This window comes from Nycticebus coucang, chromosome 6 (assembly GCF_027406575.1).
Source record: "Nycticebus coucang isolate mNycCou1 chromosome 6, mNycCou1.pri, whole genome shotgun sequence".
Taxonomy (NCBI): Eukaryota; Metazoa; Chordata; class Mammalia; order Primates; family Lorisidae; genus Nycticebus; species Nycticebus coucang.
This window is the reverse complement of record NC_069785.1, coordinates 116202192-116228420: the sequence shown is the minus strand read 5'-3', so window position 1 is coordinate 116228420 and position 26229 is coordinate 116202192. Positions and strand designations below refer to the sequence as shown.

Sequence of the window (26229 nt, the reverse complement as noted above, 5' to 3'; positions counted from 1 at the left end):
CTCACAAAATAAGGTGAATAGAACACTACCACAAGTATCAATTATCTCAATAAATGTTAATGGCTTGAATTCCCCACTGAAGAGACATAAATTGGCTGACTGGATTAAAAAACGCAAGCCATCCATTTGCTGTCTGCAAGAAACACACCTGGCTTCAAAAGACAAATTAAAACTCCAAGTTAAGGGTTTGAAGACAATTTTTCAGGCAAACAGAATTCAGAAGAAAAGAGCAGTTGCAATCTTATTTTCAGATATATGTGGATTTAAAGTAACTGAAGTCAAAAATGCAAAGATGGTCACTTTATATTGGTCAAGGGAAAAATACAACAAGTATTTAAATATTTATGCACCCAATTAAAATGAAGAAGAAGTACATAAATATTTATGCACCCAATTTAAATGCTCCCAGATTCTTGAAACAGACCTTACTCAGTCTGAGCAATATGATATCCGATAATACCATAATAACAGGGAACTTTAACACTCCTCTTATAGACCTGGACAGATCCTCTAAACAAAAATTAAACAAAGATATAAGGGACTTAAATGAGACCCTAGAACAACTGTGCTTGATAGACGCATATAGAACACTCCATCCCCAAGATAAAGAATATACATTCTTCTCATCGCCCCATGGAACATTCTCCAAAATTGATCATATCCTAGGACATAAAACAAACCTCAATAGAATCAAAAGAATTGAAATTTTACCTTGTATCTTCTCAGACCACAATACACTAAATGTGGAACTCAACTCCAACAAAAACGTTCAACCCCACAAAAAGGCATAGAAATTAAACAGCCTTCTGTTGAATAACAGTTATGTGTAGGAAGAAATAAAACAGGAAATCATTAATTTCCTTGAGCATAACAACAATGAAGACACAAGATACGAAAACCTGTGGGATGCTGCAAAAGCAGTTTTGAGAGGAAAATCTATCACTTTAGATGCCTACATTCGAAAAACAGAAAGAGAGCACATCAACAAACTCACAAGCCATCTTACGGAATTGGAAAAAGGAGAACAACTGAAGCCTAAACCCAGTAGAAGAAAAGAAATATCCAAAATTAAATCAGAGATCGATGAAATTGAAAACAAAAGAATCATTCAGAAAATTAATGAAACAAGGAGTTGGTTTTTTGAAAAAATAAATAAAATAGATAAACCTTTGGCCAGACTAAGAAAAGTACTTTGGCCAGACTAGAAAAGTAAAATCTCTAGTAACCTCAATCAGAAATGATAAAGGGGAAATTACAACTGATGCCACAGAATACAAGAGATCATCTCTGAATATTATCAGAAACTCTATGCCCAGAAATTCGACAATGTAAAGGAAATGGATCAATATTTGGAATCACACCCTCTCCCTGGACTTAGTCAGGAAGAAACAGAGCTTCTGAACAGACCAATTTCAAGCACTGAGACTAAAGAAACAATAAAAAAGCTTCCAACAAAAAATGCCCTGGTCCAGATGGCTTCACACCAGAATTCTATCAAACCTTCAAGGAAGAGCTTATTCCCATACTGCAGAAACTATTCCAAAAAATTGAGGAAGAAGGAATCTTCCCCAACATATTCTACGAAGCAAACATCACCCTGATACCAAAACCAGGAAAAGACCAAACTAAAAAGGAGAATTTCAGACCAATTTCACTAATGAATATACATGCAAAAATTCTCAACAAAATCCTAGCCAATAGATTACAGCTTATCATCAAAAAAGTCATACATCATGATCAAGTAGGTTTCATCCCAGGGATGCAAGGCTGGTTTAACATATGCAAGTCCATAAACGTTATCCACCATATTAACAGAGGCAAAAATAAAGATCATATGATCCTCTCAATAGATGCAGAAAAAGCATTCAATAAAATCCAGAATCCTTTTCTAATCAGAACACTGAAGAGTATAGGCATAGGTGGCACATTTCTGAAGCCGATTGAAGCTATCTATGACAAACCCAAAGCTAACATTTTACTGAATGGAGTAAAACTGAAAGCTTTTCCTCTTAGAACTGGAACCAGACAAGGTTGTCCTATTCAACGCAGTGCTGTAAGTTCTAGCCAATACAATAAGGAAATAAAGGGAATCCAAATAGGAACAGAGGAGGTCAAACACTCTCTCTTTGCTGATGACATGATCTTATACTTAGAGAATCCCAAAGAATCAACCACAAGACTCCTGGAAGTCATCAAAAAATACAGTAACATTTCAGGATATAAAATCAATGTTCACAAGTCAGTTGCCTTTATATATGCCAATAACAGTCCAGATGAGAAGCTAATTAAGGACACAACTCCCTTCACCATAGCTTCAAAGAAAATGAAATACCTAGGAATATACCTAACAAAGGAGGTGAAGGACCTCTATAAAGAAAACTATGAAATCCTAAGAAAGGAAATAGCAGAGGATATTAACAAATGGAAGAACATACCATGGCTGGGAAGAATCAACATTGTTAAGATGTCTATACTTCCCAAAGCAATCTACCTATCAATGCCATTCCTGTTAAAATACCAACACCGTACTTTCAAGATTTGGAAAAAATGATTCTGCATTTTGTATGGAACCAGAAGAAATCCGTATAGCTAAGGCAGTTCTTAGTAATAAGAACAAAGCTGGGGGCATCACCATACCAGATTTTAGGCTGTACTACAAAGCCATAGTGCTCAAGACAGCATGGTACTGGCACAAAAATAGAGACAGAGACATTTGGAATTGAATAGAAAACCAGGAAATGAACTAACATCTTACAACCACCTAATCTTCGATAAACCAATCAAGAACATACCTTGGGGGAAAGACTCCCTATTCAATAAATGGTGCTGGGAGAACTGGATATCCACATGTGAAAGACTGAATCTGGACCCACACCTTTCTCCACTCACAAAAAATAGATTCCAGATGGATAAAAGACTTAAATGTAAGGCATGAAACAATAAAAATCCTCAAAGAAAGCATAGGAAAAACAATGGAAGATATTGGCATAGGGAAAGACCTCATGAAGAAGACTGCCATGGCAATTGCAACAACAACATAAATAAACAAATGATACTTCATTGAACTGAAAAGTTTCTGTACAGCTAAGGAGACAACAACCAAAGCAAATCGACAACCTACACAATGGGAAAGGATATTTGCATATTTTGAATCAGATAAAGGCTTGATAACTAGGATCTATAGAGAACTCACACTAATTCACATGAAAAAAGCCAACAATCCCATATATCAATGAGCAAGAGACGTGAATAGAACCTTCTCTAAAGAAGACAGACGAATGGCTAACAAACATATGAAAAAATGTTCATCATCCCTATTTATTAGAGAAATACAAATCAAAACCACCCTGAGATACCATCTAACCCCAGTGAGAATGGCCCACATCACAAAATCTCAAAACTGCAGATGCTGGCGTGGATGTGGAGAGAAGGGAACACTTTTACACTGCTGGTGGGACTGCAAACTAATACAACCTTTTTGGAAGGAAGTATGGAGAAACCTTAAAGCACTCAAGCTAGACCTCCCATTTGATCCTGCAATTCCATTACTGGGCATCTACCCAGAAGGCAAAAAATCCTTTTATCATAAGGACACTTGCACTAGACTGTTTATTGTAGCCCAATTTACAATTGCCAAAATGTGGAAACAGATTAAATGCCCACCAACCCAGGAATGGATTAACAAGCTGTGGTATATGTACACCATGGAATACTATTCAGCCATTAAAAAGATGGAGACTTTACAGGCTTCATATTAACCTGGATGGAAGTGGAACACATTATTTTTAGTAAAGCATCACAAGAATGGAGAGACATGAATCCTATGTACTCAATTTTGATATGAGGACAATTAATGACAATTAAGGACACAGTGGGGGAAGGGGAGAGCAGAGAGAGAAAGGAGGGAGGGGTGGGGAAAGGAAGAGCAGAGAGAGGGAAGGAGGGAGAGGGGTGGCACCTTGGTGTGTGCCACACCTTTGGGGGGCAAGACATGATTGTAAGAGGGACTTTACTTAACAAATGCAATCAGTGTAACCTGGTTTCTTGTACTCTCAATGAATCTCCAACAATAAAAAAACTATTAAAAAAAAAAGGAAGATAGAGACTTCACATCTTTTGTATTAACCTAGATAAGAGTTGGAGAACATTCTTCTTAGTAAAATATCACAACAATGGAAAAGCAAGTATCCACTGTACTCAATACTAATATGAAACCAGCAGATGAACAAATATACAGTCACACAACAGAAAAACACAATGAAATTCAAGTGTGGGGAGGAGGAGTGGTGTGCTCCCACCTAACAGGCACAATGTCAGGGTATACGGCTCACCTCTAGGGTGAGGGGCACAACTACAACTTGGACTTTACCTAACAAATTCAAACAATGCAAAAAAATCATTTGTACCCTGATATTAATCTGAAAAAAAGACGCTACTAGGTGACACAAATATCTTAAGAATTAAAGCAAGCTCATTAAGCAGTAGCATTAAAAAAATAAGAAAGGAATTTTTTTCAGACAATCTTTCCTGAAACACAAGGAGCTTAATCAGAACTATTTAATTCAACTGCAAATGGTACTTTTCAAAACTATGAAAGTGTATATTATTCTCCTTAAAATACCTAAAATTAACAATAATTTTGAGAGGATAGAGAATTCTGCTTTAGGCTAAGATGGAGTAACAGGGACCCCATTTACTTTCTTGCGTGAAACAACCTTCCTACACCAACTACAACAAAAGCACAGAATATATGAGACAGTGGTTTATAAGACACTGGAATTCAGGCAAAAAAGAAGAATGGTCTCTGAGAAACAGGCAACAAATGAGGTGAGGCCATAAAGGTCCCAACTAATGCCTCGGGAGGCTTTCTAGGCCACAGCATAGGGAGGGGACACCTGGGGGCCAGCAATGTCCTTGAATTGAGAAGACAGAACTGACAGCCTGGGGAGAACAGGAGAGAAGTCACAAGACAGAGTCCTATAGAAGAAAGAGGTACCATGAGAACTCCAGAGGTCTGCAGCGGGACGCTCTGAACATTCAGAGAGTACTGACCGGCAGGAGTACTGAACTGCCCAAGGCCAGAAAAAGAACCATTTGAGAGGCTGAGAGAGAACGATGCCCAGCACTTACACAGAGCAAGGACAGTGCTTATTCCTATTGGTCAAGCTAAAGAAAGTCCTCAGGGTACTCAGAAGTGGGAAATAATCAGACTCAGACTAAGCACTGGTCCCACTGTAAAAGGCAGGATCAACCTACTCCCAAGTAACTTAACTGCATCCAGAACAAAGCTCAAGAGAATTTAAAGTAACACAAAAATATGTGGTGTTCAAGGTAAAATCGGCAGTGTCTGGCATCCAATCAAACACTACCAGGCATGTAGTAAAGAAGCATGAAAATATAACTAAAACTGAGGAGAAACATCACCCAACTAAAACTGATCCAGAACGGACAGAGAAACCAGCATTAGCAAATATGCACAGTGGAAGCTATTATAACTGTATTCCAGGTGTTCAAAAAACTGAGTAACGATGTGGAAGGAATAATCAGGGTCCTAGTCAAGTTGGCAGAGAAGAAAACTACGGTGTCTGAGATGAAAAATACATGGAATGGGATTAATGGCAAATTAGACATCACAGAGGAAAAGATTAGTGAACTGGAAGACAGAGAAGTACTGTAGCAACCATCCAGAATGAAATGCAGAGAGAAAAAGAAGTTTTTAAAAACACAAAGGAGGCATCAGTGAGCTCTGGGACAATTTCAAACAGGCTTATATCCATTTGACTGAAGTCTGAAGGAGAGGAGAGAGAGGTAGGACTGAAAAATGAGAAAATAATGGCTGAAATTTTTCCAAATTTAATGAAAACAGTACATTCGCAGATCCAGGAAGCTCAATGAACATCAAACGTAACAAATCATAAAACCACACAAATTGTCATCATAATTAAAGTGTTGAAACCAATAATAAACAGAAATTCTTAAAAGCAGCCAGAGAAAAAAGGCACATTACATACAGCAGCATAAAGAAAAAGATGGCAGTGACAGCAGATTTCCTGTAGGAAATAGTACAAATGAGAGGACAAAGACACAACGTCTTTAAAATATTGAAAGAAAAAAAGGTCAGTCTAGAATTCTATACCTAGTGAAAGTATTTTTGAAAAACAAAGACAAAATAAAGATGATTTCAGACATACAAAGACTGAGTGCTTTCATCACCAGCACACACCTACAAGAAACACTTAAGAAAATCCTTCAGACAAAAGGAAAATGGCACTTGATGAAGATACGTATCTGCACAAAAGAATGAAGATGAAAATATGCAGGCTTCATGTAGAAATACAGAAATGGCAAATGACACTGGTAAATATACATAATTTTAAAAACAAAATTGAAATCTCCTTAAAAGATAATTGATTGTTTAAAGAATAATAACAATACCATATTGTTTTATAAAGTAAGTGTAAGTAAAATATGACAATGAGAACAGAAAAGCCAGGAGGGCCAAAATAAAAGTACATTATTGTAAGGTTCTTATTCTATATGTGAAGTGTTAGAAACTGCTCGAAGGTAGACTGTGTAAGTTAAAGACCTGTACATCAATGTTCGTAGCAACTTACAAATAACAGCCCAAAACTAAAACCAACCCAAATGTCTATCAACAGATGAATGAATGAACAAATCAAAATAAAGGAATACTAATGTGTGTACATTCCAAGGAAGATTGCCTTACGGAAATAAAAAAAATACTACTTGTAATAAAAAGAAATTTCGTTTATTTTACAATAAAAAGAAATTATATGGATGAGAACTAAATTTAACAGAATTAAATGGATGAATCTCAAAATAATTATACTGAGGGAAAGAAACCAGACAGAAAGAGTACATTCTCTATGATTATATTTATATAAAACTCTAAAAAATACAAACTTAATCTTTAGGGGCAGATAACACATCAGTAGTTGCCTGAGTAAGGGATGGAGCGAGAAAGTTACAAAGAGGGTACAAAGAAACTTTGGAAAGGGATGGATATTTTGATCATGATGACAGTAACACAAATGTGTATCAAAACTTAGATTATATACATTAAATATGTGCAATTTATTGTATGTAAATTATTCCTCAATAAAGCTGTGCAAGAAATAATTCCGGATTTAAATTCAAGTTTAGCATTCTGGCTTCGCAGAGTAAAAATACATAGATACTTTAGGTGAAAGTCCGAATAGAATGTTCATAATTTGTAAGGGCTACAGGGGGTCATAGAGAATAATTAGTCAAATACTTTCTTCTTAGATGTAATGGAACCTAGTCCCAGAGACGGCTAGAGACGTGCTTGAGCCTTACAAATATATGAACACCTTACTAAACTGTAAGATCCACAGTAACAGAGATTGTGGTTTTTAAGACACCACTGTATCCCAATACCTAGAAAAATGACTGAGACACAGGAGGAACTCAATAAATGTTTGTGACTGATCTTTCCCTTGGAAAGAAAGGTAAAAAAGAAGATAAAAGAAAACAAAATCTCCCTTGCAGTAAGACTGAAAATTTCTTCCCATCCTTGATTCTCCAATCTCTTTAGGACAGATGAGAGGATTAAGAAGCACCTTTAACACATATCATAAACATAAGGAAATACATTACATTCCATGTTTTTTAGTTTACTGGATATTTTATCATATCCTAATAAAAAGTTTCTAACTCATACTACCAAGTCTTAAATAAGCAAAAAAAAAAAATAAAAAAATAAAAAAATCAACTGAAAATACTCCCATTCATGCAGATAATTGACCTTTCCAAATTTATAAAAAACTTACCAAAAATTTCTCCATTTTTGGCATATTCTGTCACAAGGTACAACATACTTTTGGTCTCCATTACCTATTGGTAAATAGGTGCATATTAGTTTGACAGGAAAGTACTGCAATCTACTACAACATTCTATGGGGTTACCTAAATTGAAACTACTCATAAAACAGTTCCAAAGGTGGCAAAGTTTACAAGCCTGCCAATATCTTCATAGAAACATTTTTTGAAAAATCTACATCTTTGCCCTTCTAAGCATGGTCCATTAATCAGCACTGTCCAGGCTTGCATTAGAGATAAAACTAACTGATGCAGACCATCTCCATCAGATCATCTCAGTCCCCATGCCATAGTACAGAATTAGAATTTACATTTTAACAAAATCACCAGGTGATTTTTGTGCATATTAAAGTCTGAGACGTACTAACAGAGGTAATAGGAGTTTTGAACGTCAACTTTTCAACATGTTCTTACTGATTTTTCTAGCCCTGTCCTTTAACAGTAGATTCTGATTAACAAAAGAATAAAAGAATTTAGTTTATCTGCCCTGTACTCTAGCAAATCTGGCACAATGTGATATTCCTATTATACTTTAATATTGTTACAAAGTACTGTAATCTTAAAACATGGTTCAAAAGTTTCATCTTTGTAGCTTTGCTGCTATACACTTTTATTGAATTTTTTTAGGTTCAGAAAGAGTGTCATTGTCACAAATTTGATTTTTCAAACTACATGAACAGATGTCTGTTTAGAAAGAAAATTAAATTTTAGATTTAACATGAACAAGTTTTAGACTCCTTCTCTGTAACACTCTTTATCTGCTATCTACTGAAAGGCTGAAAACTAATTTTGCTTTAAGATGTAGGTTTAGGGCTATTGCCCAGACCAGAATACTAAGAGCAACCTATAATTTGGTTAAACAAATCAAATAGTGTATCAATTTTAACCAGTTATTTAGTTCAAATAAAGACAGAATTATGTGAATCATCATAGTTTTTTTTTTATCTTTAGCTTATGGTTCATCAGTGACTTTGAAGAACATGACATGTTTTTAAAGAGATGGGGTCTTGCTATGTTGCCCAGGCTAGAGTACAGAGGTTATTCAAAGGTGTTATCACGGCATACTGTGGCCTCAAACTCCCAGGCTCAAGAAATACTCCTGCCTCAACATCCCAACATGGCACCACACCTGGCTAATCTGATATATATTTAGATTTGATCTAAGAGGACTCTGTAGTTTGAGAATTTTTAGGAAACGTTTTAAGTGGGACATCACTGCCTCTCATTCTTAGCAAGCATATCTCTACATTTTTTAACTCACAAATCTCTACCAATAACAGTAGTTTAGCCACAGATATGTATACATATATGCAGGTATATGTTCACATACATGCGTGGATATAAGCATTTATGTATATATACAGACATATAAACAGCACATATGTGCCAACATTATACATTATAAATGCATACAAGAAGACAAATAAAAACAATAAACATAGCAAGAAATAGTAATAATTTCTTCTTATTCTCCCAAGGACATTTATCCATTTGACTGCACACAGCAATGTGCCTATAAATCAGCTCTTTGAGAGGAAAAAAAAAAGGCCCTGATTTATAAGCCAATTTCTATGGTGTAAATATTCCTACCAATGCTGATTTTAAGTTATTAATGTAATATTAATTAGCCTGCAAAACTTCTGAAAATCTAACAATCAACTCTCATAAGCCAGCAGAGGCGTAGTCAACTACCATGAATTCACACATCCTACTTTGGAGAACAAAGTGACAGGCCAGCATACTCAAATTATTTCAGTTTTAAATTTTTCTAATAGACAAATTCTACATATTAATAAATACAAATGTTAAAATGTTTTATATCATCATTCTTAAACATGAATTACTCTTTTAAAACTTGAAAAAACATTCCTTTTAAAAAACCATGGCTTAGGGGTTGCCCATAGCTCACTGGTTAGAGCCCCCAGTCCCATATAGCAGGGGTGGCAGGTTTGAACCTGCTTGGGGCCTGCTAAACAAAAATTAAAAAAAAATAAAAAATAAAAAAATAAAATAAAAAAACATGGCTTATGCTTAAAATAGGTACAATTTATTTTATAAAAATTATCTTAATAAAGTTGTTTTTTTAAAAAGTGGTTCAGGCCAGGAGCTGTGGCTCATGCTTATAATCCTAGCACTCTGGGAGGCTGAGGAGGGTGGATTGCCCTGAGTTCATAGGTTCGAGACCAGCCTGAGCAAGAGGGAGACCCAGTCCCTAAAAATAGCTGGAGTTGTGGCGGGTGCTTGTAGTCCCAGCTACTTGGGAGGCTGAAGCAAGAGAATTACTTGAGCCAAAGAGTTTGAGGTTGCTGTGAGCTATGACATCACAGCACTCTATGGAAGGCGACAAAAGTGAGACTCTATCTCAAAAACTTAAATAAATAAATTAATTAATTTAAAAAGTGGTTCCTTTACTTTATCTGATAAAAGCTAAAAAAATTCACCTCTACATATTACAAAGTATGCTACTGAGTAATATATCACTTTAGCTTTTGTATGTCATAAACCATAAACACTTTTGCTTTTTAAATGAGCAAAACGGCCATATGCTTTTAAGGTACCATCACCAAAACCCAGCGGGGTATCATAAATACACAATTGTAAACTTTTAAAATAAATAACTTTCAGTCTGAGCAACAACTCAAAATTAAGTTACCAGTTTCTGATTTTAAAATCTTTAATTAAAAGATAACATAGAAAAATGGATGTACTCATTTTAATAAAAGCTTATATTTATCTTTCGTTTATAGACTAGAAAAACTAGCATGAAAGGGAAAATCATGATGCAAAATAAAGTGCGAATATGGGCTGAGTGGAGAGATGTGAGGCTGACTCATACCTGATAAAGTCTGATTATGTGGGGGTGGTCTAACATTTTCATTATTTGTACTTCTCGGTAGATTTTCTCAAGGTTCACTGCATCCAGCTGAGATTTATCTATTATTTTTATCGCCACCTGCATACCAGAACACAAATAAACACAATTAATATACAAGAGGTTGACATTTTGCAATTAAGAATGCTATCAATAAATGACACGCCTCTTTGCTTGCAGGTGCCTGTGACACTGATGATAGCTAGTTTAAATTCAATATTCATTCATTCAACAAATGTTTCTTAAACTGATACCAGTGTAAAGAGCTGCAGAAAATTCTGTTTGGCAGTCTTTACTGTGCTATGAAGAATGACTCTGCAAAGTTACTTGAATAAAGCATATTTCTCTTTCAGTACAACTGTAATACCTTTTTACTTCATGTAAAAACTGGAGAAATAAAGGGCGGTGCCTGTGGCTCAAAGGAGTAGGGTGCCGGCCCCATATACCGGAGGCAGTGTGTTCAAACCCAGCCCCGGGCAAAAACTACAAAAAAAAAAAAAAAAAACTGGATAAATAAAATCTTTATTAAACTAGTAACTATTTCAACTAGTTATCATCCCATTGTAAAGTATCTATAAAGAAATGATCAGCCAAGCAGGAGACAGTTCAGAAAACAGTTTCTATTGTACTAAAATACTACCTTTCTAGAACTGATAGAGTCCAAAGAACATACAAGACATACCTGTCTAGAATAAAGCTGAATACTAAGTGTTAAAACTCACCAAACGAAAAGTACCAACTGGATTAAATTTTGTTTTAAAGATCAAAGTGCAAAACCCAAAATGTTACTAATTATACCAACTTTTAACTTTCTAAAATGAATGTGATTTCAGAAAATGTGGCCTCATTCTGTTATAAACAGATAGGATTCCAAACAATCCCAAGGTTAATAATCTGAAGGAATTACATTTCAAGGCAAATAAATATTCAGAATTCAACAATTGCACACTTTTTTCCCTGATGAAACTAAAAAGAACTAATTTTTAAAAATCAGTTATTTATTTTATTTGGTTAGGAATATAGCATTCTGATTTAAATAAATTTTTCAGATAATTGGCAACTACCCAAATGTAACACATTTTGAGGAAATTCTAAAATGTATTTCACAATCTATCAAAAAGAACTCTGAACACAATTCAGCCCATATATTGATTCATATTACAAATATATATCAATTTGTAATATATCGACTATTATACGTGCTAAAATAAAACAGTTCAATACTCCCAAAAGGTATCCAGGAAAATCGGACTCAGCTTGTCAATTCACTTAATTTCCTCTGTCTCCTGTTTATACAATTACAACTGAGCCTTCTACAATATGATTTGAACTGCCTGGTCCACTTGTGCACAGATGTTTGTCCACCCTGGAGATAACTCTTCCTCCTCCTCCTCCTCCTCCTCCTCCCCAGCTACTCACTGTGGGGACAAGGGTGAAGAGCTTTAGGATGACCAGTTTCCACTTAATGAACGGTACATGTGTTTTCTTTTCCTTATGATCTTCTTAAAAACTAGCTTACTTTATTGTAACAATACAGTATATAATACATATAATATAAAACGTGTTAATCGACTTATTAGTGAGGCTTCTAGTCCACAGTACATTATCAATAATGTTAAGTTTTGGGGCAGTTAAAAATTATAATTGGATTTTCAACTGCTGGGGCAGGGGGCGGGTCAGTGTTCCTGACTCCCACTCTGTTCAAGGGTCAATGGTGATTTTTTCTTTTTTCCTTACTGCTGCTGTCTTTTGCTTTGATTTCCCAGAGCTCCACTGTAAGGTTCATTTCTTATCTTTCTCTCTTTCTAACTGGCAGGCCACAGCTTGTTTCCTGATTTGAATTAATTGTAATTCACAGAACCCAAGCTTCCCAGGGGAAATCAGATTACTGATCATAATGTGTAAAATTAAACGTACTGCCTAAGAAGAAAGGGGATAGCTCCTTCTCAAGGCAGCAAAGCACATAGGTTCTTTAGTAGCTATTTTCATTATGTTTGGTGGTGTTTTAATTATTACTGTAATCAAAATAGTTTACAAAGTATATCTAAAGAAACCCTCTCAATTAATAATATGATAGAATCTCGTATTTAGGTAACTTTGGGTAAAAGTTGCCCCCCAAAAGGATAAGCATATATTTGAATATCCTCAATATTCCTTATGAAGGTAACATGGAGTTTCACAGACGTGTATATTTTGAAGAAAACATCTTGCCCTACAATTTCTGGATTGAGTCCAGATACCAGCACCCTCCTCCTCAACAAAAAGCATTTATGAGACAGGTCATAGCCATCTAATAAATAGAAAGAGTTGGGGAGAAAGACACTATATAGTTTTTAAAATCTCAGCATTACTATCATAAGATAATTTTATATTGTATATATCTTATATCATATTTAATATTGAAGGAAAGGTTTGTATACTAAAAACCAATGAAATGATACTAAATACCAATTAAAGCAAGACATTACCCAACAATATCTCTTCTTCTATATTCTTTTGGAACCTTGGCCTGAACAGTGAAAAATATATAAATCATCTAATTAAACTTTAATAAAGATTATAAACATCACTATCTTTTCTCAACGACAACAAAAATTCTCAAATGACATCATTTTCTATTTGTCTTGGGTTACAGATTCCTACCTAAGACCACAAATACATATGGTACGCTTATTTCTTTACAGTGTTATGCTTCTTGAAAGAAAAAGTAGAACATATGTTAGCATGTTCCTTGTAACAGAGGTGGTCTAACTGCTTTACCAAGTACATCTCAAAACACGATTCAAGATCAACAGAAGTTTATTTCTTCTTTGTGCAGCAGAATTAGATGGGTGAAGTTAGCAGGTATCTAAGGCTCAAGGAGGCTTCACTATCTTTAATATGTGGATTCCAAGGTTAACCTGAAGGTGATCTTTATTTCAGTTAGATAGAAGGAAAAAAGACTTCAGAGGGGTCCCCATGGGGAGTTTTCAGGGCCAGGCCTAGAAGTGGTGCGTATTATTCCAGCTCATTCCACTAGTTAGAACTCAATCATAGGAACACAACTAAATGTAAGGGAGGCATAGGAACAGTCTATTTGGAGGCCTAGAAAGAAGAGAAAACAGAATTTCTGATGAACAGCTAGTAACTTCTGCCAAGCTCTTCCAGGTAATTTCTCAACAATGGAGCTCTTTACCAAGTACTTTCCAGAAACAGATACCTGTACAGTAATGACGATGATGACAACTTTCACAACTGCAAGGCACTTTTAAACATTTATCAGCTACTTTAATACAGTTTATCTCATTTATTTTCAGCTCTGTGAAGTAAATGCAAAAAGCAGCATACTCCCAAGTTAATGAAACAGAGGTTCAAAAGATGTCACATAATCTACAAATGTCCTAAAGCTCTAGTAAATTAAGGGAGAAAACTCCCTGGTCTTCTAACTCCAGGCTCAATCTTTTCAGTATTTTAAAGAGTCTATTAATTACTCATTGACTGAGCACCTACTGTGTGGCAGCAATTAGGCCTAGAATACAAAAATAAATGAGATCTGATTCCTACCCTCAAGGAACTTAACAGGTCTAAGAGAACAAAATGAATGAATTTTATTAACAAAAAACTTATGGGTGGCGCCCATAGCTCAGTGGGTAGGGTGCTGGCCACATATACCAAAGCTGGTGGGTTTGAACCTGGCCTGGGCCAGCTAAAACAACAATGACAAGTGCAACAACAACAACAACAACAACAACAAGCCAGGCGTTGTGGCAGGCGCCTGTAGTCCCAGCTACTTGGGAGGCTGAGGCAAGGGAATCACTTAAGCCCAGGAGTCTGAGGTTGCTGTGAGCTGTGATGCCACTGCACTCTACCCAGGGCGACAAAGTGAGACTCTGTCTCAAAAGAAAAAAACAAAACTTACATTTTGGCATTTCCCCATTGGTGTACTAAAAGTCACATTCCAAAAGTTCATTGTAAATATAAGTATGAACTTAGATTTCTAGAATCTTTCTCTCTACATCCCTTCACCTATGTTCTGAACATAGTACCAGAGACAAAATCTGTATGGTCAAAGAAAATAGGGCAAGCAAGTAACCCATAAATTGAGAGATCCCTTTATTATTATTATTCGTCTATTCTTCAATTCTTAATTATGCACCCATCATCTTAAAAAAAAATTCAATGAAATTATATGATGATAGAAAAATCATTATTACTTCTACTAGGGGACAAAGGGAAGGAGGTAATGTAGGATAAACCAGAATAATCACTATTAATATAAAACTAAATCCCATATAAATGGAATATTCAACTTCAAAAATATATAGGAAAATGTGAATTAAAAATAAAATACAATTTTCACTTATCATATTTACAAAGATTAAAAAATACTTATGAGCTAAGGTTCAGAGAGATGGCCATTTTTAGACACTGCTGGCAGGAATGTAAAATAGGTCATAATTTTTCTGAAACAGTAGTCTTTATTAAAAACCTTAAAAATCATCCATCCCATTTAAACTAAGGATTTTCCTTCCAAAAAATTACTTGAAGGAAATAATCTGAAATGATGACAAGATTTATGTGTAAATATATTCAATAGAGTAGAAAATGAGGATTATCAGTATAGTCTCAACACCAGATACAGTATGTACAGAAAAAGACCAGGAAAAATCAGATACAAATATGATAAAATGATACCAGAATGAGAAGGTAATGGGTTATTTTATTTTCTTGCTCCATAATTTTCTGTGCCATTTTTTCTTCAGTGAGCATGTATTACTTTTCCAATCAAAAAAGAAAACCACGAAAATAAGTTATCATAGATGCTAACTTCTCCATCTGTGGAAATAATTTAGTTTTCATTTTCCCGTTTTGTAAATTCTCTAAAAAGTGGCAATATTATTTTGTGATTTCAGTATTAAGAAGACCATATACAGAGATATTGTCAACAATGTTAAATTTTTTAAAATACCTATACAAGTAACAACTATGTAAAATGCAAATTGGCAAGGACAGGGAATTAAATGTAAGAGCAAAAATGAAACAGAGATGTTAAAGTGATAAATAAAAGGAATTTTTCGTTTTTTTTAATTGTTAATATTACCTTGCCTTTGAAAATTTTAGAAAAAAGTTATTTCACTTCTCGTAAAAGAAGTATTAATCTCATGCACGTAAAGAAACCACACATACAAAAGCAGTTTTTAGATTCTGTAAATCCACAGATTAAAAACAAAGTAGCTTTTGAGGACTTTATAACAAAGTTACATAACAAGAGCTATTCTTTTTATTTATTTATTTTTTTAGACAGAGTCCCACTTGTTGCTCTCAGTATAGTGCTGTGGCATCACAGCTCACAGCAACCTCCAGCTGTTGGGTTTACGCAATTCTCTTGCCTCAGCCCCCTGAGTAGCTGGGACCACAGGCACCCACCACAAGGCCCAGCTATTTTTTTTGTTGCAATTTGGCTGGGTACAGGTTTGAACCTGCCACCCTCAGTATATGGGCCTGGCACCCTACTCACTGAGGCACAGGCGGCGCCCCATAAGAGCTATTCTAATAACAAATCAGAGGGACATATTCCTTGTCTCTGATAATATTTGCTACAGAGCTATTTGCTACTGGTAGATTAATTCTACAGTGTCCTTTTTAAGCACTAAGTAGCAGTAGCCCAACTATACAATTATATCTTTGAAATAAAAAAAAAAAAATTTTCAACTTAATACAACAATCACTGGTGGAATTACAATGAGCTACCCTATCATCTGATTGAAAAGTAACTGTGATTGAGCAATCTATAATAAAAGGAATTATGAAAGTAGTAAAAGTTAATAGTAAAACTGACATAGAGTTCTCTACTTACCCTCTCAGAATAAATACAAATTAGACAGTTTATAATGTAAATTTGACTTTTATTTTTGAGAGAGAGCCTCACTCCACTGCTCAGGCTAGAGTGCCATGGCATCAGCCTGGCTCACAAAAACCTCAAACTCCTGAGTTCAAGTGACACTCCTGCTCCTGCTTTAGCCTCCACAGTAGTTGGGACTATAGGTCCCAACCACAATGCCCGGCTAATTTGTCTAGTTTTACAAGCGACCAGGTCCTTGCTCTTGCTCAAACTGTCTCCTGAGCTCAAGCAATCCTCCTGCCTTGGCCGGTCAGAGTGCTGGGATTACAGGTGTGAGCCACACAGTCTGATCTAAATTTAAATTTTAAAATGAAAGTATTTAAATAATTAAATAAGTGGCCTGCTGTGGTGGCTCATACCTATAATCCTAGCACTCTTGGGAGGCCAAGGTGGGTGGACTGCCTGAGATCAAGAGTTAGAGACCAGCCTGAGCTAGAGCAGAGACCCTCTCTAAAAAGAGCCAGGCCCTGGGGTACCTGGAGTCCTGGCTACTTAGGAGGCTGAGGCAAGAGGATTGCTTGAGCCCAAGAGTTTCAGGTTGCTGAGCTGACGCCACTGCACTCTACAGAGGGTGACAAAGTGAGACACTTGTCTAACAAAATAAGTGTACACGCACACATATATAAAGAAAATAAGTCCTCACTAAGGCTTAAATCTGAATCTATTAATAGTGGGTAAGGAAAAAAGATTGGAGGAAAGGAAGAGATACACTGTTACAGCCATAAAAATTAAACTGAAAAATTTTAAGACTATAAAAGAAATGATTAAAATAATCTCCTACATTAAAAAGTATTTATACAAATAAACAAAAAAGACAATGCAATTTAAAAGGTGAGCCAAAGGACAAAAAAGCAATTTACAAAAGAAATACAAAGAGTCATAGTCATCACATAAAACTGTACAAAGTCATCAAGGATATGCAAATTAAAAAAACAAAGAAAAGAAAAATAATGTCAACTGAAAGATAAAGGTAGAAAAATTTTAAAGAATGGAAGAAGAGTATTACTTTCCCCTATCAAACTGGCAAAAGATTTAGAAAATAATATTCCTGGAAAAATGTGTATTCTTTCTGGTGAACATTAATGGGTGCTTGTTTTCTCCAGGGTAATTTGGCATCTCACACTATAACATATGTAATATACATGCTCCCTGATCCAAGAATTCATTGCTATGGAGTTACCATGAGGAAATAATCAGATACATGCACAAAGACGTAGGTAGAGGAATGAATGCCCTCTGAAACATTATTTTAGAAAAAGAGACAGTGAGAGGACAAATAAATTAAATGTTCAATAATAGAAAATTGATCAAATAAAATATGGACAGTCATATGCAAAAAGACTAACCATGCGTTAGACAGTTTTTTAAACTTGGAGAAATGTTATTAACGCACAAGTAAAAAACACAGATTATATATGCAAATGACAACTCTATTACATATAGATAAAGTATACGTGAATAACAGTGGTTATTCCTGGGTCTGAAAGTGGAAGGAAGGATGTTTACGTTTTTCTTTGGATTTTTCAACAATGTCTACAATGAACATCCGTGACTTCTATAACTGGGAAAAAACCATATAAATATGATGTTTACTCAAAAGAATAATGTAAAGCAAATGTTAGCCTTGCTTCTCAGGTTAATTTATCCAAGATTCATCTTTTTACCTGTATAAAGTATTTTTTAAATGTTTTTTAAATGAAGAGTTCTTGATGAAATTTCCAAGTTTAATTGTCTTTCAATCTTCTAATAATCTCGAACTGGATATGTATGCTGTTTTTCTTTGAAGGATGAGAAAGCATTTTCCACAAATGTTCTGTATAAAGAAACTTTTACATAAATAATTTATTTCAAAAGGGTGGAGGTGGAAAATACGAGCAGTATGAAGTACGAGGAAGAGGAAAGAAAGAGATTTGATGAATCCTGGAATCCATCTGCCTCCAAGAAAATGCGTCTGTAATCTGCGGTGGGTCATAAATCAAATGTCATCACCTAAGTCCGAGAAGAGAGGTCAGTTTCACTTATTTCCAAATAAATGTTTTCTTATTTCCAAATGCCTGGTACTGAGATAGAATTTCCCAGAGGATTTAAAATCAGAACACATTAAACTCTGTTAAAGTTAAACATTTCTACCAAATATAAAAATTTACACAACTTGGGCAGTGCCTGTGGCTCAGTGAGTAGGGCGCTGGCCCCAGATACCAAGGGTGGTGGGTTCAAGCCCGGCCCCGGCCAAACCGCAACAAAAAAATAGCCAGACGTTGTGGCGGGCGCCTGTAGTCCCAGCTACTCGGGAGGCTGAGCAAGCCCAGGAGTTGGAGGTTGCTGTGAGCTGTGTGACACCAGGGCACTCTCACAAGGGCAACAAAGTGAGACTCCGTCTCTACAAAAAAAAAAAAAAACAAAAAAAACCAAATACACAAAATTTACACAACTCTTATTTTGTATGTTTGTTCTCCTTCCCAAAAGGAACAGAGTATTTTGAAGACTATTTAGCAGAATAATTTGACAAATATTGTCAATTATCAAAAATTGACAATTATTGTCAAGAAACTTGACAATAATTCTATGACAGCATATGTATTCCATGAAAAATTTAATTTTTATTTCAATACACAATTAAAGACTATACATAGGACTAGACACAAATATTAATGATGAAGCTGTTTTGTAAAAGGCCTTTTGTTGCATACAGTACAACTGCTTCTTGAAATATGGAATATTTTATAGAGCAAGATTAATACCACAACTTCTGTGAGAAGTCTTAAAATGTCAAAGTAAACTATAAACTCAAATATATTTATTTTAAAAAGTGAGTCTTTTTCAAGAAACATTCTAATCTGGGTGTAATAGGCCCTTCTCTTGTTTCTATCTTTGCTATAAAAATACAATTTTGATACCTTAACTATTTTGGAAAGCTTTTAAAAATCTCCCATTTTAAGGTAGTAGTTAAAAAATTATGCCTAACTATAAAAGCCCCGATATGCACATAGAAAGCTTTTCAGTGAACAAAAACAGTTTTCAGAATGTTCTTGATACCAGTTTTGCATTCCAGGTTCTCTTAAGGATAAGTAAGTAGCCTCACACCTACATGCTATTTAAAAACGGTAACATTCCAAAACGCTATGAAATACCTTTAAGATTCAATGGTTCACACACTTGCAAGTTCTTTAGCTATGCAATACAAGAATTATGGTATTGGGGAAAATGAAGTTATCTGTCATAAAAAAGGCCTGAAAAATAACTAATGATGGTTATCTTCGGGTGGTGATAGTGTGGGTAATTCTTTCAATTTATCTATGCTTAAAATTTTTCAGTAATAAATATAATAGATTTGATAATAAAAATACACTACACTCTTTAATATAGAAATAATACCTTCTCACTTAGTAAATTCCATGCTAGGAATTTGCCAGCAATTCCTCATATAGTTACACATACAGTTAATGTTGTGTTAAGGACAACTTCTTTAGAAAAGCACAAGGGAGATGAGTTCTATGAACTAAAAATTTAGCTTTCAACTTAAATTACATATACCACACACACAATATAGTTACACATACAGAAATGTTTACTTCAAATTATCTACTGTAAGTGAAAACTGGAAATTATATAATATTTAATAAAAAGGGGATTAAGTAAAACTGGAGTCTTCCATAACACAGAACACTATGCAGCTGTTAAAAATGTTTTATAATGTCTTATAAGCAAAATGCTTAGTTTATAATGTTAAGTGGAAAAATGCTATTTATCTATGTTTATCATGTATTCTCATCTACATTTAAATAAACGACTAATATTAATAATGGTTTATTCTCATTGGTAGAGGAATTATACATATACTTTTTATGCACTATATTCTTTGTATTTTTTATAGTAAGACCCTATCTCTTTAACACTCAGAAAACTAAAAGATTTAAGGGCACAAGTGGCTATTCTAGAATTTTACTTAGACAAAAGACGAGCTATATAATTACCTAGAAAGAGTTATTTCCTAGTTCTGTGTAGTATTAGTAAAACACAACTCAAGGACATTCACAGAAAAGCAAACTAGCAACCACTACTGCCTAAAATAGTTTAACAGCTTAAATGCTATTATTCTTTTCCCATTATGCTAATTTTGTAAAATTAGCTCCCCTAATTCATAAACTACAAACCAATACTACAAAGCTTTTATGATGTATTATATTAGGAAGCTGGATTCAACCACCACCTGCTTTCCTTTTTGTGTGCAAAATTCACAGAGATCTAATAAAGTAAAAATACCACTTCAGATGATGATGCAATTATATTTCTTAAACAGTGTGAAGCTGTTTGATAGATTAATCCAAAATGAAGATCTCCTTTGCCTACTAATTTTTTTTTCTAAGGGAAAACAGACATGGATCTTCCAAGCTCAGAAGAAAATAGGCCATTTTTGAGTAATACAGAATAGAGACAGAGAAGAGCCAATTAAAAATAAAAGAGTCCAATTGTTCAGCACATAGATGTTTAAACTAACCCCTAAAATTTGTCTCAGGATCCAACTTGGGGGAAAAAAGATCTTTAAATTTTAAAATGCATTAATTTATAATAATGTGAAAACGTAGTATATGAAGAAACTTTAATAATGATATTTTGCTGATTGTTCTTTATACCAAACATTCATTGTCTGCACTGAAATTACTGTAGTTCAGCAGTGAGAACCTACAATAATTTAAAATAAACTTTTCACTACCCATCTTATAGTTTTTAAGGTGGTTGGTGTATTTATCAAAACACACACATACTTAACCCAGTGAATGAAGTTACCAAATATTGCCATTAAAAAAACCTCATTAAAAAATAGAATACTTTCTGAAACAATTGTATCTGTGCCCTGGCTAAACAATTCTTAATGTAAACTACCTCTAAAAATTCACAGAGCAACGTTACAAACCTAGAGAGCTACAGGAACTTTTCTGATCAGCAATTGCCTTGACATTTCCCTCACTCCTTCTACCTTTTTATCACCAATGGCACCAAATTACTACAAACACTCTCCCACCTTAAACTCACACTATTGGTTTTTAATGTTAAGGACAACTTCTTTAGAAAAGCACAAGGGAGATGAGTTCTATGAACTAAAAATTTAGCTTTCAACTTAAATTACATATACCACACACACAATTTAGGATCTAAGTGCTCTTTCATGATCTAACCAGGGCCTTCAATTACAAAATGAATGCATTGATCTCACTCTGATATCCAAACCACGATGTTACTCCACAGCGCCCCCTAGCTCTCTAAAATATAGCATTTAAAGGAGACACCATTTGAATTGTCAACCGTGTCAGTCACTATCAGCTCCACTTAAGCAGCTCTAAAATAGACACTGTATTAAACAAATTTAATCTTACAAACAGCAACTGACTTAATTAAATCTTGCTAGGAACCAGTTAGAGCTTATGGGGAAAATGTTGTGAACTGATGAGTTTGGAATAATTCAATAGCAAATATACACTCTAGTTCAAAAGTTCTGTAGACCCTCTCTGTAACTTGGAATTTGATTTTCAAACAGTCATTAAGCAAGGACTCACAAAACTATGCATTTAAAACGTCTTCTTTTTATGTAACTCCAGAGGAAATGGCATGGCATTAGATCATGGCTCTTCAGAAGAATGGAATCAATTTCTTCATTTTTAACAATGCTGGGATCATATTAGGTTATGCAAAGATTTACTATCATTACTATAGATAACTATAGATTATCATTATCTTTACAAACAATCTAAATTGCTAACACTGGTAAATTTGTGAGAGGAAAATCTGTAATCTTTGTCCTGATGTTAAAAAATAAAGCCAGCTCGAGACTGCTACAAGATCCATGGGGTAAGGCAAAAAAAGTGAATATGACTGAATGACATACGAGTATGTCTCTTCCTTCTAGAAACGGACAGTAAGCAAAACTTGTAAGTACAAAAGCTACAAAAATCACTCGAGTTTTCAAAAGCCCTTCGCCTAACCTAAGTCATTCTGAAAAACAGTCCTACTTTATTCCACAAACTCCAATACATTCATACTAATAAGGGAAAAACGGAATAGGTTTAAAACTGGGTGTCGGGGAGAAATGAAAAAAGATGAAGCTCCAGTAGCAACTACAATGTCAAAACCACTCGGTTTATTCTAAAGGATGGTTTTGTTTCCACGTTTCTCTAAAGCTAAGGTATTTAATTTGCACGTCTTAAAATAGAGACCCTAAGGAGAGCAGCTTGAGGCAGTGGAAGGAAGGGAGGCGGGTTAGGTAAGAACGGAGACTTGTGAGAAAATATGTGCGGTGCATTAGAATGTGCAAAGGAGAGGGTGCTGGATTCACCCTCAGGACGCAGCGGAGGGCTTTATGAGTGGAGAGGCGGATTCCGCTGTGCTCACAGAACGCGTATTCACAGCCGGAACGCGCACCTGGTAAAGGGACAACCCTGGACTAGAAGACCAACCCACCAACTGTGCAAACGCGGAGATGACCGTTTTATCCAGTTCTATTGTCTGGAGTATTAAATGGAAATAAATGCCCTAGACAGGAGATCAAGCTACCCAGGCACCAAATCAGAGACCCTGTGGGGCAAAAGGAAGGAGAGAAGATGGACAGCGGCGCTCTGGGCATTCCCGGCCACCGGGGCCCTTCCTCACTGGGCGGGGGAAGGACGCCGGGGTCGCCGGATCCCCCATCCGCGGAGCCCAAGCGCTGGCGGTCCCCTCCTACGGCGGGCGACGTCTCTTTCCGCGCAGCCCGGAGCACCCAGACTTCCCCTCCCACCCCACCCCCAGCCGAAAGCAGGGAAGACGCGGAACTTGGGCTCCGGAGCGGAGGCCACAGACCAGGTCACGGCCCGGGTGGGAGGCTCTGGGCGAAATTCCGTGTGGCACCGAGGGTGGCGTAGGGGAAAGCAAAGCCCCGGCCGGGCGGGTTTCCAGGCGGACGGCGCTCGGGTCCGGGGGACCGGCCCGATCCCTTCGCCGCTTACCGACCCCCTGCACCTCCTGGGTGCTCACAGTCCCAGGCCCGCTCGCCTTCGCCAGTGGCGCGGCCTCTCGGGTCTCCCCGGTCCCACCACCGCGGCCGCCCCTCTCGGCAAACAGCTCCTCTCCCGAGCCCTCTCCTCGGACGCTCCCGCCGAGCCCCGGGCCGCACCTCCGTCTTGGTGATCCGGTGCCGCCCCAGCTTCACCACGGCGAAGTTGCCCTTGCCCAGCGTGCCCTCGATGTCGTAGAACCCCACCCGGACCGGCCCGCGCTGCAAGTGCCTCGGGCCATCCGCCATGACCATGCTGGGCCCCGCTGCTAGACACGGCGGACAGAGCGCGGACTGGCGGGCGGGCGGGCTGGCGGCGCGGCCCGGCGCGGCGCGGCTCGGCTCGGGCGACGACCGCTCCGCTGGCTCCTCAGCTCCTGCCCTCCCGCTCCGCAGGGCCCAGCCAGGCGCGCGCCGCCGCTGACGTGCGCCGACGTCAGGGGGCCGGGGCTGAGGGGCGGGGGCGGGACCGGGCCTCGATTGGTCACCATGGCGACCAGAGCACCGCCGACGTCGGCGGCGGGCGGGAGAGAGAGGGGCCGACGCGCGGGGAGGGGCGCGGGCCCGGCGGCAGCGCTCCTTCCGGCACCCGCGCCCTGGCGTGTCCTCTCCGCCTCGGCGCTGCCAGGGGCGGGGTCGCCGCCCGGCCCGCCCCGCACCTCAGCCTTCCAGCCGAAGGGCAAGAGCGAGCCCTGGTGGGCGGTGCCGAGGGGGCGCAGCGAGCGGGATCGGCCCGTGGGATCCTTGTCCGCCCCGGCGTTCTCCGCCCACCCGGGGCCCTTCCCGCCAAAACCGGCCACCTACGAGCACGGTGCACCTTGAATGTGGCGCTGGCGCGGAGTTGCGGCTGAGCAGCGCGTTGCTCACAGCCTCCTTTCTTTGTGTCCTGTTCTCGTCTCGTTGCTATATACATCCCTCCAGAGCAATCGCTCGGGCAGCAGCAGCACGGTTGCTGATAGACTCACAGGACTGTCCCACGTTGAAGAGACCCTAGAGGTGACTTAAGTCGAGATTCGGAGCCTGGAACACCACGAAATGTAGGCAAATGTTTGCTTTTCTGATCGTGTCTCTGGGGAGATGGGACCATAGGCTCTATCCTATTCCCAAACGTGTTGGTAACCCTGAAAAGGTTGAGAAATATTTATCTAATCTAATTTCTTTTCAGATGACGAAGCAGGCTGCAAGGAATGAAGGGGATTGCCAAAGTTACACAAGTAATGCTGGAGTTAGGATTATAAACCACTCCAGTGTTCCATATGGTGACCCAAGGAAACAAGAAGAGCGACATTTTAATATGTTGAAATATATTATATGCCTTCAGATCTTGACTTCTAAATACCATTCTCCATCTAAAAGCAGCATACTTGGACGAAATGGCTGATTCCAGAGCAGAAAGAGTAAAGTATAAAATGCCCTTGAAAGACCTTGTACCAGAAAGCGAAGAGATTTCTTGGATTTTCAAGGAGGCTGTGTCAAAAGGAAAAAGGAGACCACTGGAAGGTGCCCTCGCTTACCAAATCTGAGACAATTTGAGCATCGAGAATTCATCATAACACATTTAATTTTTAAAAAGAATGCATCAGTGCATATTTAAACTTTTACATAAACAAATATTAATATAAACGAGGGAAGTGAAAGTTCTTGACAGTGAATGCTAACTAGTACATGTGGAAGAAATGATGGAATTAGGAAATCACTTTGCAACTGTTACAGTAATATCCAGACAAAATTGTTAATAGGTGTTAAAATTTGGGGGTGAAATTTGACTGGGATATTTACATAGTCTTCAGACTGCTTATTCATTACAATGGGTTAACAAAGGTATCTTGACAGTGGAGAAATCTGGCAGACACCACTCCAAATTATCAAAATTAATGTCACCAATTGTGGGGTAAAATGACACGATGTGAGGTACTGAGAACATACTATCTCTTCTGTAGTATCCATGACAAAAATGTATATTATGAATCTAGACATAATCAAACATGTAATTTGAGAAATTACAAAATTAATTAGGAAAATGCATACAGGAACTATTTTTGAACTGGTGTACAAAAATGGGCTCCTGGTCTAGAAATTCTACCCAACATTTAATCAGTACTCTTAGAGAAGTCGGTGTCGTGAAAGACAAAGGTTAAGGAACTTTTATAGATTTAAGGGATTGAAGAGACATGCCACTAATGGCAACGTGTGATTCTAGAAAAAAATTCTATAAAGAAAGATTTGGGGGACAATTTTTGAAACTTTTTTTTTTTTGTAGAGACAGAGTCTCACTTTATGGCCCTCGGGTAGAGTGCCATGCCGTCACACGGCTCACAGCAACCTCCAACTCCTGGGCTTACGCGATTCTCTTGCCTCAGCCTCCTGAGCAGCTGGGACTGCAGGCGCCCGCCACAACGCCCGGCTATTTTTTTGTTGCAGTTTGGCCGGGGCTGGGTTTGAACCCGCCACCTTCGGCATATGGGGCCGGTGCCCTACTCACTGAGCCACAGGCGCCGCCCAATTTTTTGAAACTTTTAATATGAGTTTCATATTAGATATGAATGAAACAATGAATATTGTTTCATTGTCAGGCTTCTTGAATTTTAT

At 37.4% G+C, this 26229-nt stretch overlaps 1 protein-coding gene across 5 annotated transcripts in view; it reads right to left on the bottom strand.

The window, feature by feature from the left end:
* SIK2 (salt inducible kinase 2) overlaps positions 1–23903 on the bottom strand; it is a 136122-nt gene extending 112219 nt beyond the window's left edge. For all 5 annotated transcript variants that reach the window (XM_053593085.1, XM_053593086.1, XM_053593084.1 and 2 more), the window contains exons 1-3: positions 23761–23903; positions 10697–10813; positions 7812–7875 (exon numbers count right to left, since the gene is read on the bottom strand). In XM_053593085.1, the coding sequence (XP_053449060.1) occupies positions 7812–7875; positions 10697–10813; positions 23761–23895 (316 nt within the window). In that variant the 5' untranslated portion in view covers positions 23896–23903. The remainder of the gene's footprint in view (positions 1–7811; positions 7876–10696; positions 10814–23760) is intronic.
* Positions 23904–26229: the final 2326 nt, after the last annotated feature.